The following is a 12,535-nucleotide window of genomic DNA, read 5'->3' as shown; positions in this document are numbered from 1 at the left end:
TGAAAGACTGCCACCAACTGGATTGACTGACGATGTGGAGCATCCTCTCTTCAGATGGATTCATTTACTGTTGCCAAAATGACACTTATCGTGAGACGTTTGTGTTTTACTGTGTTTTCTGACCACTTTCTTGTGTCTCTCATTAGAAGGAACACGTCAGTAGATGAAAGTTATGAGTGGGACTCCGCTGATGCCTGTTTGGACTCCGAGGTCCTGGAGGCCACCAGGTCTGGCCAGTGTCGCGCTGGTTTTCAGAGAGGCAGGAGGGAGACGGGATCGGACCAGACTGGTGGCCTCCGGGATCAGCGACAGACAGGTGATTATTTCATTTATGTTTGAGTTTTGATTATTGCTGCATGTGTGATTATTAGTGAGCTTAATGTGACAGCGCTGCATGTGTTCACCTTATTGTCCCAGTGCTATGATTTTTTTTGTTAGTTCATCCCATGACATTTCCATCCATGCCTCTCCTGATGACCCCCCCAGGCCCATCTCCCCCTGTCATCCCTCCTCGCTCGCTCAGTGAGGCTCGCTTCAACGCCCTGCGCCTGGAGTACCAAGAGTACAGGCGGGCTCAGGAATCCGCCTGTACCCGGGAACCCTGCTTCCACCCCAGCCATGATTCGGACTCTGACTCCAGCTCAGCGCTGCTCTAGCAGCTGAACTCGGTCCGTTACTCTGCCTGATCCTCAAACCTTTTCTTCCCTCATCTTTCCTCCTCTCACTGCTCACCTGCTTAATTCCTTTTGCTGCCTGCATGTGGTAGCTATAGTGTAAAAGTATTAATTCCCCATTAATATTTTCATATTTTGTCACATTGCAAAGACCGGAATGACTTTTAATTTTATTTGATAGACCTGCACGACGTTAGAGCTAGACCAACACACCAACGTAGACGAAAGGCCACATATTTGTCTAACGTTCTGCTCTCTTTTTCTTTCTCTTCTTCAGATGCATCAAAGACAAAAAACAAACAGCAGTTCTACTGAAAAGACAGCAGCACCATGGTCCTAAACATCGGAAACATTTCATTCTACTTTAACGGCTTCAATCTCGTGTTGCTGCAGCTTCAGGAGACTGTACTGCTCTGTTTTGCAAGACATCCTCAGCTTTTTTCAGGCTCGTTTTGCTGTTCGATTTGGTTCCAGTGTGCTTTTTCATTGTGGAAATGTGACAATCGGGTAAAGTGAAGAGATGAAATGCTTTTAGATAATGGTCACAGCTCAAGGCGAGAAGGACCTGCTTTGTGATAGCAGCGGTCGGCGACAAAATGATAGATGCATTGAAAGTTTTTAGAATCCAAGTCTCCCTCGTAGTGACAATAAAAGATGCTTCCAACGTGTCTGTAGGTGAGTAGACAACATCTCTCTGAGATATCTTTATCTGTATCGGTGCCTGCGAATAACTGGTGCTAGTTGTGCCCTCCATGTCTATATTGATTAAAGACGCAGTAAATAACAAATTACTGTTAGGTAACTAACAAATTTGACCCAAAATTCCCAACATCTATGTACTTAGAAGCTGAGTATGTGTCTGCAATTTAGCCACTGATTGCCTGGAATCATCCCCACTCTGCGACCTATTAACCTCACAGTATTTTGTTCAAAGTGTATAAATGTTCATATGCATAGTTTATTGTGAATAAGTCCTGCTGTATTGTTATGCATTCATTCCCATCACTCCCTTCAGTTGAGAAAATCTTACTTGGCTCCACCTGAAAAAGTGCGACTTTACCGGGGAAGATGATATTTTGCCTTATTTTTGGTCGGTACTGAAAGGACGGCTGAGATACAAGAAGAACAGTTAAAAAGCATCAAACACGTTTTGTTCCTCGTTGTGAATATGTCTGTGTATTTATTGAGATGAGTAACGATATGCAACAATGTTTACAATTCACATCCCTGATGTGAAGGCAGCACTGTGAATATTTCATTGACTTCTGATTCTGTATCTGAACTGCGAGTCTGTTATGAATTGTGTGCCCATTTTCCTGCTGTGTTTGTATTGTTTTCTTTGCTCAAGAAAATCGAGCTGTTTTTGTACGTTACCTGACAAAACAATTTAAAATATGTTGTAGCTGCGCTTTGGGGAAGAGTGAGCCTTTTTATTGTTTTTACTTCAGTTTCCAAGATGAAAACCCACATTCGGCGTGAGTTTGCATTCCTGAGGATGGCTTTGGAGGTCTTGTACAAAAGAGGAAAATTTTATATCTTGTTACTTGTTTTTGTCATTTTTATATGTTTGTAAATGAATAAATTGTTATATTCTGAACGTAGCAGACTCAAGAGATGTCAATGTGTTGTTGTTTTTTTTTAAACCGGTGACTTTGCTGCTGTTACTCTGACAGAGAATAAAATATATTTCGTGGCTTTGATATGAATTAACGCTGCAAGCAGTCTTGAATGGCTCTTGCAGCTGAGTATTGTAGGACACCTGATGATGATCAATCACTGAAAGTTTGGTGTCTCTGTGAGTTTTTCTGTAGGAGATATTACAGTTTGTATTACAGTTTTGTGTTTCATGGCGAGTAGGCAAACTTGGCAACCCTCCTTCAGCATGCACGAAAACTCACCATTTTGATAACTTTTAATCGGCCATGCCTTATGAACAGACTGCCCAAGTTTGAAGCCGATCAATCGAAATCAAATGCGAAGGCTGTAAACAGTCAAAATCGGTACTTCAATCCAAAATGGCCGACTTCCTGTTTGACTTGCACTATGACATTAATTTTCTGTGTGTCTTGGGGAGCTCTACAAGTGTACCAAATTTAATGTCTCTGATTAAGTAAGGTCAAACAATGCGGATGGTACTTTGAAAGTTGCCAGGTGGCGCTGTTGAGCCGTTTTAATTGTGATTGACTTCTGTTGGCCATTATTATGCTGTTACTCTCTTTCTGTTGCGCACTGCTAAGAAACAAAACTAATATTCAGATTTAAGATAACAATTTCCTTACTTAAGAAAGGAAACATACACACCATCCTTATCTTATGTGAGAAAGTAATCGTCCACGTCTGCTTCACTGACACACGTTCATAGCGTTCATAGCGTTTATCCAGAAGAGCCTTTAACCACCAATTGCACAAAGTTTGCATTTCAACTAGAGCAGCTTTATTATTTCAGGTAAGGTTTCATCACAGTATGGAGGTGAATGCTGGGCATTCAGTATTACTCTTTCTTGGAGGAGAGACGCATCACATGTTTGACCATATTTCCAACGCCGTCGAATATATAGTGATAGTGATAATCCGTCTCCCACATGAAGGACGGAGTGCTGACCACTTTGTTCTTCTCGTCCACATAGGCTTCGTGAGAGAAACGGTTAAGGTCAAAGCAGCGGAGGAGTGACGTCAACGATGAAGGCGAACAGGCTTTCGCTTGACTTTACAGATCTCTGAAAGGATATGTATGGCTCACGGACGACGTGGCGAGCGCCCATTCCCTTCACAGCCTGCACCATGTTGGTTTGAGGCCAGTTTCCCCAGCGGCTGCTCTCGTCCCGCTCGTAGCCCATGGTCACCTCGATGCTGGGCAACACGCGGCAGGCCAGCACAGGAGCCATGCTGGCCAGGCTGGAACAGAGGCAGAGGTCTTTCACCGCTTTAATGCACTGATCATCTCCTGTTCTCGAGGTCAAAGGTTACTGACATGTTAGAGACGTAGAAGAATATATTTTTGTCGAAGAAAAACTACAACTCTTTATCGGCAGGAGCGTTTGGCTTCCACAAAGTCTTGATTTCGACGCAGTTTCAAGCCTCCAGCTTATCCAAAGGGAGAGATCTGAAGAATTAAAGGGTGAGATCAAATTTCTCCAATTTTTACCTTTATTGACAACCTGCTAATTACAGAATGCAATTTTAAATGATCCCTCTTACAAATAAAGTTCTTAATGATCAAGCTCCGTCTTATATCAGATGACAGTAAATCTGATGCTTCTCGTGGGGTTTGTATATTTTTAACCTTTGTAAAGCACTCAGTTTTACACCAAGTTGCATGAAATGTGCCAAGTGCATAAAGGCTTTAAATGTCTGCATCAGACTGGATTTCATAGATTGTCTATTTCTGTATGTATTCCTGGATTTTTTTGGATTTGTAAAATGCCTTCAGATAACATTTGTTCTAAATCCATACTATATGAGTACATTGAACTGAACTGAAAACCTAATTTGAAGTGATCCTCTTTTTTGGGGATGAACTGAAAATTGCAACATATAAAACCAGTACGAATTTTAGAAGTAGGGATTTACTGCAGTAATATTTGGATAAAAGTCCCAGCTGAACCACTACAGACCTCTTGCAGCCATCATCAAGGTTTTGGTTAGATATTTTATGACTCTTTTTGGGAGAAATGACTTTTTTTCTTTGTATAGATGCAGCTTTTAAACATATTTGGGGCCAGTCCAGATCCTTATTGGTAGCTAAAATATTAGTATGGGTGTATGAATGCATTTCACCTGCATGTCTAATTTTGAAAATCAGTAGTAAATCTAAATTTTTTGTGCCCAATTGTTGTTTTTAAAATGAATTGAAAGTTGCATTGTTATGTTATCATACCACCCTAAAACGAGACAAATTCAAACGCTTCATCAAAAGTGCAAAATTAATTCCATATAAGCCAGTGATGAGAGTATCTGAACATCTAACTGGCACAGCTCATTTGTTTTTCGGATAAATAAAAATACTCTTTTAAGCACCGGCTCCCACAAAACCAACCGATGGAAAAAGCAGTCCTCTGCAGCCGACTGGCACATGTCAAATGTTTTACTTTCACTTTCTGGAGTTCACCATATTTATACTGGAAACATGGAGAACTCCATTAAATGGTGTTCAGAAACAATTTTGTTCTTTTTGTTTTAAACTTTGGAACCAGGATAGAGGTCGGGACTACCCTCAATCCTCAGTTGTCACCGTGACCGTTTCTTCACCTCTTCTTCCGCATCCAGCTCCGCTCTTCCCAGTAATTCCGATAATCCCAAATCTCCTTCATCTGGGGATCTTCCCACCTTCGACTAATACCTCATGCCACCTCTCACCTGACCGTAAGAAAAGTCCGCACAGCGCATGGCCATGCCTGTGAAACCAGAATGGGTCCCGCAGTTTTGTTGCAGTGATTTACTTTATGAATGATGAAAGTCTGTACTTTGTAGTGCAACAGTACGATTTAGACTGAGAATCTCAGTCCACACCAGGTGGGTTGAGCTGCATCTCTTCTTGAAAACACTTATAAATTGCTCTTTACCAAGCCTCTGTAAAGCTGAGTGAGTGCTGATTATACAACTGTGAATGTGTCTGGAAGTTGCAGGATGGTGGCTATAGAAGACAGAAAGTGTGGGCATTCCTAGTCTGCCAGTGAATAGATTCTTGGTCACTAAGGACACAAGAGTCCTAAGCACTGGACACAGTCCAGTTGCCTTGTATTTAATGACTTAGGATTATGCATAACGTAGCATCCTGATCTCTTCACATTCAGCACACGGCAACTTGACTCATTTTAGCAGGTTGTGGTAAAATTAATGAGCAAGTTTGTGTAGACTTCTACATAATCGATTAAGAGAAGAGTCGACTGTAGGGGACAACACTTGTTGAGATGTAAAAGTGATCAACAGAATGAACAAAGAACAACATGCATCTGAAAATCACCAGGCTTTTGTCTGCTAAAGGAGAAAGCAATCACCAAGTCAACACCAAACTTCTCTGAGCCATGACTGTTCTTGGTTATAACTCACTTAATTTTGCTGAAGACAGGAGCTTCATTGGCTCAAACTCGTTCTGCGCGCTAATTGTGATAGGTAGGGATTACGGTGCAGAGGTCAGCAAACTATTTAACCTTCTGTTGTCGCAGCGACTGTCCTTTTACCTGCTCCTCCTTAGCATTCTCCTTCACTCTTTCCTTTAATTCCTGTAATCCTACAATTCTCCATGCATGGAATCCTCCCGTCTTCACCTAGCACCCAGTGACCTTTCAACGCGACCTCAGCGCAGACGTCTGCCCGTCACCTCATCCCTCCGGCCAGAATCTGTTGTTTTAACCCAATCCCATTAGAGTGGAAGCATTTATGTCAGAGCCTTTGTTGTGTCCTCCCCGCTTTAAAGGATTTGCCTGCTTTCACATCTTCCAGTTTGGACTTAGGAGCAGTAAGGCTATTTTTACGTCATTTGCCCTGGTTGCTCTATCCACTGAGAGTTCAAGTGAAGACTCCCGCTAAACAGACTCCTGAAATCAGTGTGCAAGAAAGACTGCCTTTCAAACTGCTAATGAAGAACAATTTCTGTTCTTCTGGCCATTGCTGTTTGTCAAATCCTCTGGGAAATGCAGATCAAATTCCTTTTTGTGTAAACAAAGGGCCGCTGAGAAGCTTTCGGCTTTGTTGTGCCGAAATTAGCCTTGTTAATTGGCTTAATAAACTTTACAGGAAGTTTGTGGAAAGTGTCAACATTGGGTTTTTTTGTACCTAAAAAAGCTTTCGCAACAACAGAAAAGAAAAAGGAGATTGTACCACGCTGACTTAAACGTTCAACGCAGCTTCCTCACCTAATTTCATTTGCCTGACTAAACGTCACCAGTGACTCCCTGCGGTGCCCTAATTCCATTATCAGGTTGTCTAAATCTTTTGTTTATTTAAATTGGTGCATTTTAATTAAGACAGGAGGTAGATGTCCATGGCAGTCCAGAGCTTAGCCTCGTGTTCAACATAGTTCTGTACTTCTCGCTGACTTTCTAATTCAAAGTCAGTGAGTCTAATTACTGAGGACGGATCACAGCATACATACCCGATAGGTTTGCGTGAACGGTGGAACTCTTTAAGCACTCTTTCCACGTCGTTATGCAGCTTGCAGTCCTTCCCATCCTTCATAAAAGTGGATCTAAAGATACAAGTAAGATTTTTCACACTTCCATTAGTATTTCAGGCTCGAGTGCACCGCATTGCATCTAATTTGACTTTTCTTTGCACAACCCAGTGTGCAAGTGACCCCTCACAGATTCTTAACGATCCCGTGGCCTCCAGGGAAGATGACGGCGTCGAAGTTGTTGACGTCCAGCGTGGACAGGTCCTGTATTTGCCTCTTTCCCTGGCCGTGAATGAAGCGAGCTGACTCGATCATCATGTTCCTGTTTGATGGCCAGATATAATCAAAAATACTACCTTGTGGGAAGAGTCGGGTCAAATGGTTACACGTGCGTGCGAAAGGTCGAGTCGGTTCACTGTCTGGTGTGTGTGGCGCCTACCGGTTCTCGCCCGAGGAAGGCTGCTTCTTCATGTGATCCATCACATGCATTTGCTGCTGATTTGGAGCAAACATGCGGAAGCGGGCGCCGTTCCTGCTCAGGTGGTACATGGTGCTGCACACAAAGGGTTTAGAGCCATCATGTCTGCACAGGCGGAAGTTCATGGATTGGTGAGAATGTGCCTGGATACTCACTACACTCCTTCATGGACATCGCTTCCATCCCACCATCCACATCCCGAGAAAACCTGGAATATATTGACTCACTGTGTTGGTCCACTTCTTTTCACTCGTAGGGTATTATTTGCTCAAACTTACCACAGCAACTTTGGTGTTTCCCCAGTAGCCATATTCCCCTTGATGAACGAAGCAGGTGGGCTGATGGGAGACAGCAGTCAGAGTCTGTTTTGACAGCAAGGTCCTGGTTGCCAGCATGATTAAGCTTTAGTCTCAATGATTCCGCTGGAAAATACCCGATTAGCAGATTGCCACGGAGCCTGTAAAGACCTCTGAGAGGGTAGATATTGATCTCACTGAGGATGTCTGTATTTATACTAGCAGTGTGGGGCCGAGTGACGTTAAGACGTAAGCTGAGCTCCATTGTCTTTTCACGTCTTGACTTCTTCCTTTCCAGAACACCCTTCCCTATTAATACCTCGTTAATTCTTCTGATTAACTTAAGGTATTTAGCCACGGAGTGAAACTTTAGCTTCGGCTAATATCTTGACCCATTAAGAGCTTGGCACTTGATACAGTGCATTGATTAGGAAACGGTGTCCAACTCCATTATACAGGCATAGTGGCATACCATATGTCCTGTAAAGTCCATTAGGCTATAAGGCTCTTACGCTTTGTAATGCCGTGTCGAGTCTAGACGGCGAACCCAGAAATACCTTCAACAGGTGGAAAAGTCGCTTTCGGAGTGAAAATGTTCAGCTGCATCTCAGTAAACTATTGTTGAAAAGTTTGATTCAATCCGGTACTTTAATTCAAGATGTGAAATCCATACAAGTTCATCACACACTGAGGTGAAGCGTGTTTTTTCTGTTAATTTTGATAATTATGATAAAGGAATACCTGAAATTCAATGAAATTCTGTTTTTTTAAGTTAGAATATAAAACTATTAAAAGTAGTACTGAAATATTATAGCCTACATAGAAATAGGGACAGTTGTCCAGCAAACAGTAGCTGGCCCACTCCGTAAGGAGGGTAAGCCACTGCCGAAGTGACTATAAGAGGGCTGTATCAAAGACTATTAATGGAAAGTTGTGTGGAAGGAAAAAATGTAGCAACAAATGACGCAGGAAAAACAGGGATGACTGCAGCCTTGAGTAGACTGTGAAGCAAAGTCAATTCAAGAGCGGAGTGAGCGTTCACAAGTTCTAGTCTGTAGGTGGAGTCACTACTTCAGGAGCTACAGCACACAGATGCAGCCAAGACAGAGGTGATACATTGTTACACTTGTTGTGTTAAACAATTAAAGATGTCAGGAGTTTCTCACCTGAACTAAGGACTGAACTCAGTGCTGCAAGGTTCTCTTCTAAGGTGAAAGCAAAATGTGCATTTTGTCTAAAGATCAAGGCATTAGAGTGTGAAGGAAAACTGGAAAGGAGAAGATCCAGTCAAATGTTTAAGGACAGTAATGATTGAAAGAAATACACACTTGATAAAAGCATTTTGGTAATAGTGTATATGAAGGGATGTGCATAAGACTGCAATGACAGTCATAATATACATCACCTGCCATGTTCACTAAAAATGCCAGATTTTTAGTGAACTAAAACTTAATTATTTAGTAAATAATGACACTTTAATGCAAAGTTGGCACTTTTAGTAGACTTTTAGCAATATGTGTCATTATTTAGCAAATAGTCATAAAACATTCATAAAGACTCCTTCATGTTCATGACCGCTATTAAGCCATATTTATGACTATCATATCAGCCGTCAATAAAAATGTTACCAATATTTTTTTTTCCAATTTAATCACAGGGAAAGGTTTGATATTTTAATTTATTGAGATGCACCTGTAGAGGGAGACAACTCACAGTGAAGGTTCAGGAATAAAAAAAAAAAATAAATAATTTGTCAATGTACAGATGAACAACAGAAGGCAAAATATGACATTTCTTTTATTATGGCCACTTTACTGCATGTATAAACAATCACTATTTACATAAAGATGAAGAAAATACAGTGAAAAACAAAATGCAGAAACAGAACAAATGTGCAACCGACTACAATCACCACATCAGTCACAAACTCAAGCGTCAGCAGGAACCTTTCGTGGAACACGGAAGATCCAAACCACGGCCTAAAAGTCAGAGGAACTCACGCAGGGAAAACACATACTGAAGTGGTCACAAACGGAAATCACAGAGTACAAACAAAATTCTTTTTTAAAACTCAAACACAATTATGATGACATAACCAGCGTCTAAGCTGTGAGGTTTGCTGCCGAACGAGCCTCCATTTCTCTGCACCCGCAATCCACACCGTGTTTCCTAGACACGAAAAACTCCCCTCCCTCACGAGTTTTGTAAATGCTTCTGTCACGTCTAGAACAGAGGTGAAAATAGTGAGAGAAAGCAAGAGAAAAGACAGGACAGAATAAATAAGGTCTTTTTTTTTGTATAAAATTTATGTTTAAAACAATCTCGTCAGTGTTGATGGATTCCTGCAAATAAGCATCATCAGAAAAAAAAAAAGAAGAAAGAAATCACACACGTGGCAAATATGTCAAATTAAAAATCACAATGGTGTTTAATCAAAGCTCCACCCAAATGCAATTATAACTACGGCTGATGACAACATTCGACGACAGCGCTGATCAGGCTGCAGTGACTTCTTCCGTTTCCTGTGATGAGCGACGTATAGTGATTTTTTTTTTTGCAGATGACTTATAGTTACATGTAAGGACCAGACCCTAAAAGCCATTTACATGCAAATCACTAACCACTTCAGCAGTGAGAATTAAGTATGAAGAGGCTCTTAAATTGATGCCACCACTAAAGAAAGCTTCCATGCACCCAAAGCCACTGTCTTTCAAGGAATCGATGCACCGACTTGTGCGCACGTTACGTTCGTTGCCGAGAGTATTTGCGAAGGTTTCCATTTGATAAATTGAGCCTGGTGTGCACATCAGGCAAAGTAGCTGTGCTGGGAAATAAAACGTTTTTTTTTTTTCTTTTCGCAAGGCCAGTCTGGTTGGATTAGGGCGTGTAGGCAGGCGGCGGCTGAAACTGATTGGCAACGTCGTAGTCGGCAGGAAAAGTCTCACTGCTGTCCTCCATCTCCGAGAGCAACTCCAGGGCCTGCTCCTCCTCCTCCGTGGGGTAGTGGCGTAGGAGGTTTGCGGCTGTGGCGAGGATCGAAGCGCCGCCAGCGCCCGCCACCAGGTAGAAGCTGATGGCGAAGGTGACGTATATGAGAGAGCCGTGGTACTTTTTGTGCTGTTGCTGAAGCGCCAAGATCAGTTCTGAGGTCCAGTAGCAAAACCCAATCACTGTGGCACACTGCAGCACTGAGGGGAGAGAGTAGGTTAGTAAAAGTAACAGAATAGGTCTGCTCGATTCAATAGTTGCCTAAGGACAAGAACAATTTTGCTTTTCAATGTTCTGACTATACCTCAGGGGTTAAAGTTATTTCACCTATACTTAAGGTTTGCAACATGACACATTATATGAAAAACTGTTTAAAAACATTATTCTTCCTAAATGCTCTGGTAATATGTTTTCCTTGTATATATTACCATTAAAAAAAACCCTCAGAAATCATGATTATACGTCAAAATATTCTGATTTGATATTTTTGACAAATCGTCCGCTTTTACTTTGTTTACTGATACACAAAATAGTAATAAAACAACAACCTCCACCAATAAGGATATGTACCTGTCAGTATATGTGCAAAAGCATATCTGCGTGTGATCTTTAGGGCAGAGTGCTTGGGTCCAAACACGTCCAAAAGGAAAGCAGTGAGGCTGCATAATATGCCGAGGAAACAGAAGGCAGCGATGACTCTCAGCAACAGGATGATTTGTGGGTTTATACAGTAATCTGTGGAAATGCAGAAGTCCAAAAGTTACAACACAGCCGAGTGATTAACAGCTGCCTCCGCTACAGGTTGCGACGTGCTCATTCTCACCATCCAGAAGCTTGGGATCGATGTATCCCAAGACATCCGCGACCCCCAGCTCCTGTCGAGGGCAGGCCCCTCCGTGAACCCGGAGCCAGGCCGGTTCAGCCAGAGCCGTACACAGCGCTGTGATGGATAGAGCTCCGGGCAGAGCCGACACCAAGCTCCGCTCCGGCTGCTTGGGCAGGGAGGTGCCCGCTCTCCGTCTCCGTCCTCCAGGGACAGTGGAACCCGGTGGAGCATACATGGTTACTGCGTCTCCTAAATAACTGGTGTTGTCAGCAGCGTTAGTGACTCCTTATTTATAGCGATCCTTTTGTAGCTAAGGGATGAGCCACCCGAGAGAGCAGGCAGAGTAAGGCCTGTAAACCGGTTCAGGCAAGGAAACTTGGATCACGAAAGGATGACAGCGGCTCTGGACTCTTTCTTTCGATGAGTAACACACAATGTGTCCGGGGAAAATGGGGACGCTACATAAAACAAGACGCTGGCGGCCGATCAGACAATGAACAGATGGCCTCTCGGCCTGTTAGCTCTTCTGTTAGCCTGGTACGCTAACTCCTTGTCAACGCCAAATATAACAAAATCTAAGGACAAAACTAAACCTAAAACAAACAAAAAATGTCAAATAAAGCCTAACACACGATAAGGAGACCTACACCGATAAAAACATACGGTTACTATTAGTACAGAAAAGGAAACACAAAACAAAACAAAAGACAGCTTACGCTGGTTTCCTGTAATTCTGACTTCCTGTTAGCAGTTGGCACCGGTCTAAGAGGAGGGGTTGCTGCCACCTAGTGGTGACGCATCCAAAACCACTTACACAATAGTGAACAAATTGCCCTAATTAGATTGCCAATTACAACACACATACATGCATTATACAGTTTTTCCTTCTTTTTTTGCCTCATTTCAAATCAAAGTGATCTGAAAGTCAGTAGACTTATTCCTTAACACTCGGCTGGAAGTGATGATGACGTAGTGGAGTGGGAGGAGTTTCCCCTCATGAGTCGATACTAAAGTGTTTGCTATTTAGATACTATGTTGATGCAAGGTCAGGGATTCCTTTTCACAGAAAGTTTGTGTACAAAGTTTCATTAAATGTCTATAAAGGAAACGCGTGATAACTACACATAGGCTACATTACTTGATACTCCGTCAGCCATTCAT

At 42.3% G+C, this 12,535-nt stretch overlaps 3 protein-coding genes across 6 annotated transcripts in view; 1 reads left to right on the top strand and 2 right to left on the bottom strand.

Moving 5' to 3' along the window:
- The window catches only part of igsf9b (immunoglobulin superfamily, member 9b), a 30,788-nt gene extending 28,501 nt beyond the window's left edge, over positions 1-2,287 (top strand). For 2 of the 4 annotated variants that reach the window (XM_055050895.1, XM_055050894.1), the window contains exons 20-22: positions 147-316; positions 439-668; positions 952-2,287. In XM_055050895.1, the coding sequence (XP_054906870.1) occupies positions 147-316; positions 439-656 (388 nt within the window). In that variant the 3' untranslated portion in view covers positions 657-668; positions 952-2,287. The remainder of the gene's footprint in view (positions 1-146; positions 317-438; positions 669-951) is intronic. The other 2 variants (XM_055050896.1, XM_055050897.1) reach the window with 2 other exon arrangements.
- Positions 2,288-3,085: 798 nt separating this feature from the next.
- Positions 3,086-7,765, bottom strand: gatd3l (glutamine amidotransferase class 1 domain containing 3, like). The gene is made up of 7 exons (XM_055050900.1): positions 7,543-7,765; positions 7,420-7,472; positions 7,226-7,339; positions 6,977-7,108; positions 6,769-6,861; positions 3,404-3,569; positions 3,086-3,306 (listed from the first exon to the last, which is right to left on the bottom strand). The coding sequence occupies exons 1-7, from the start codon at positions 7,657-7,659 to the stop codon at positions 3,166-3,168; spliced, it is 816 nt and encodes a 271-aa protein (XP_054906875.1). The 5' UTR covers positions 7,660-7,765; the 3' UTR covers positions 3,086-3,165.
- Positions 7,766-9,344: 1,579 nt separating this feature from the next.
- On the bottom strand, positions 9,345-12,195 carry tmem127 (transmembrane protein 127). Its single transcript, XM_055050893.1, has 3 exons — positions 11,372-12,195; positions 11,119-11,283; positions 9,345-10,748 (listed from the first exon to the last, which is right to left on the bottom strand). The coding sequence occupies exons 1-3, from the start codon at positions 11,607-11,609 to the stop codon at positions 10,438-10,440; spliced, it is 714 nt and encodes a 237-aa protein (XP_054906868.1). The 5' UTR covers positions 11,610-12,195; the 3' UTR covers positions 9,345-10,437.
- Between the last annotated feature and the right edge of the window lie 340 nt (positions 12,196-12,535).

This window comes from Poeciliopsis prolifica, unplaced genomic scaffold (assembly GCF_027474105.1).
Source record: "Poeciliopsis prolifica strain line A6 unplaced genomic scaffold, Auburn_PproV2 SCAFFOLD031, whole genome shotgun sequence".
In the NCBI taxonomy this organism is placed as follows: Eukaryota; Metazoa; Chordata; class Actinopteri; order Cyprinodontiformes; family Poeciliidae; genus Poeciliopsis; species Poeciliopsis prolifica.
This window is presented reverse-complemented; position numbering and strand designations above follow the sequence as displayed.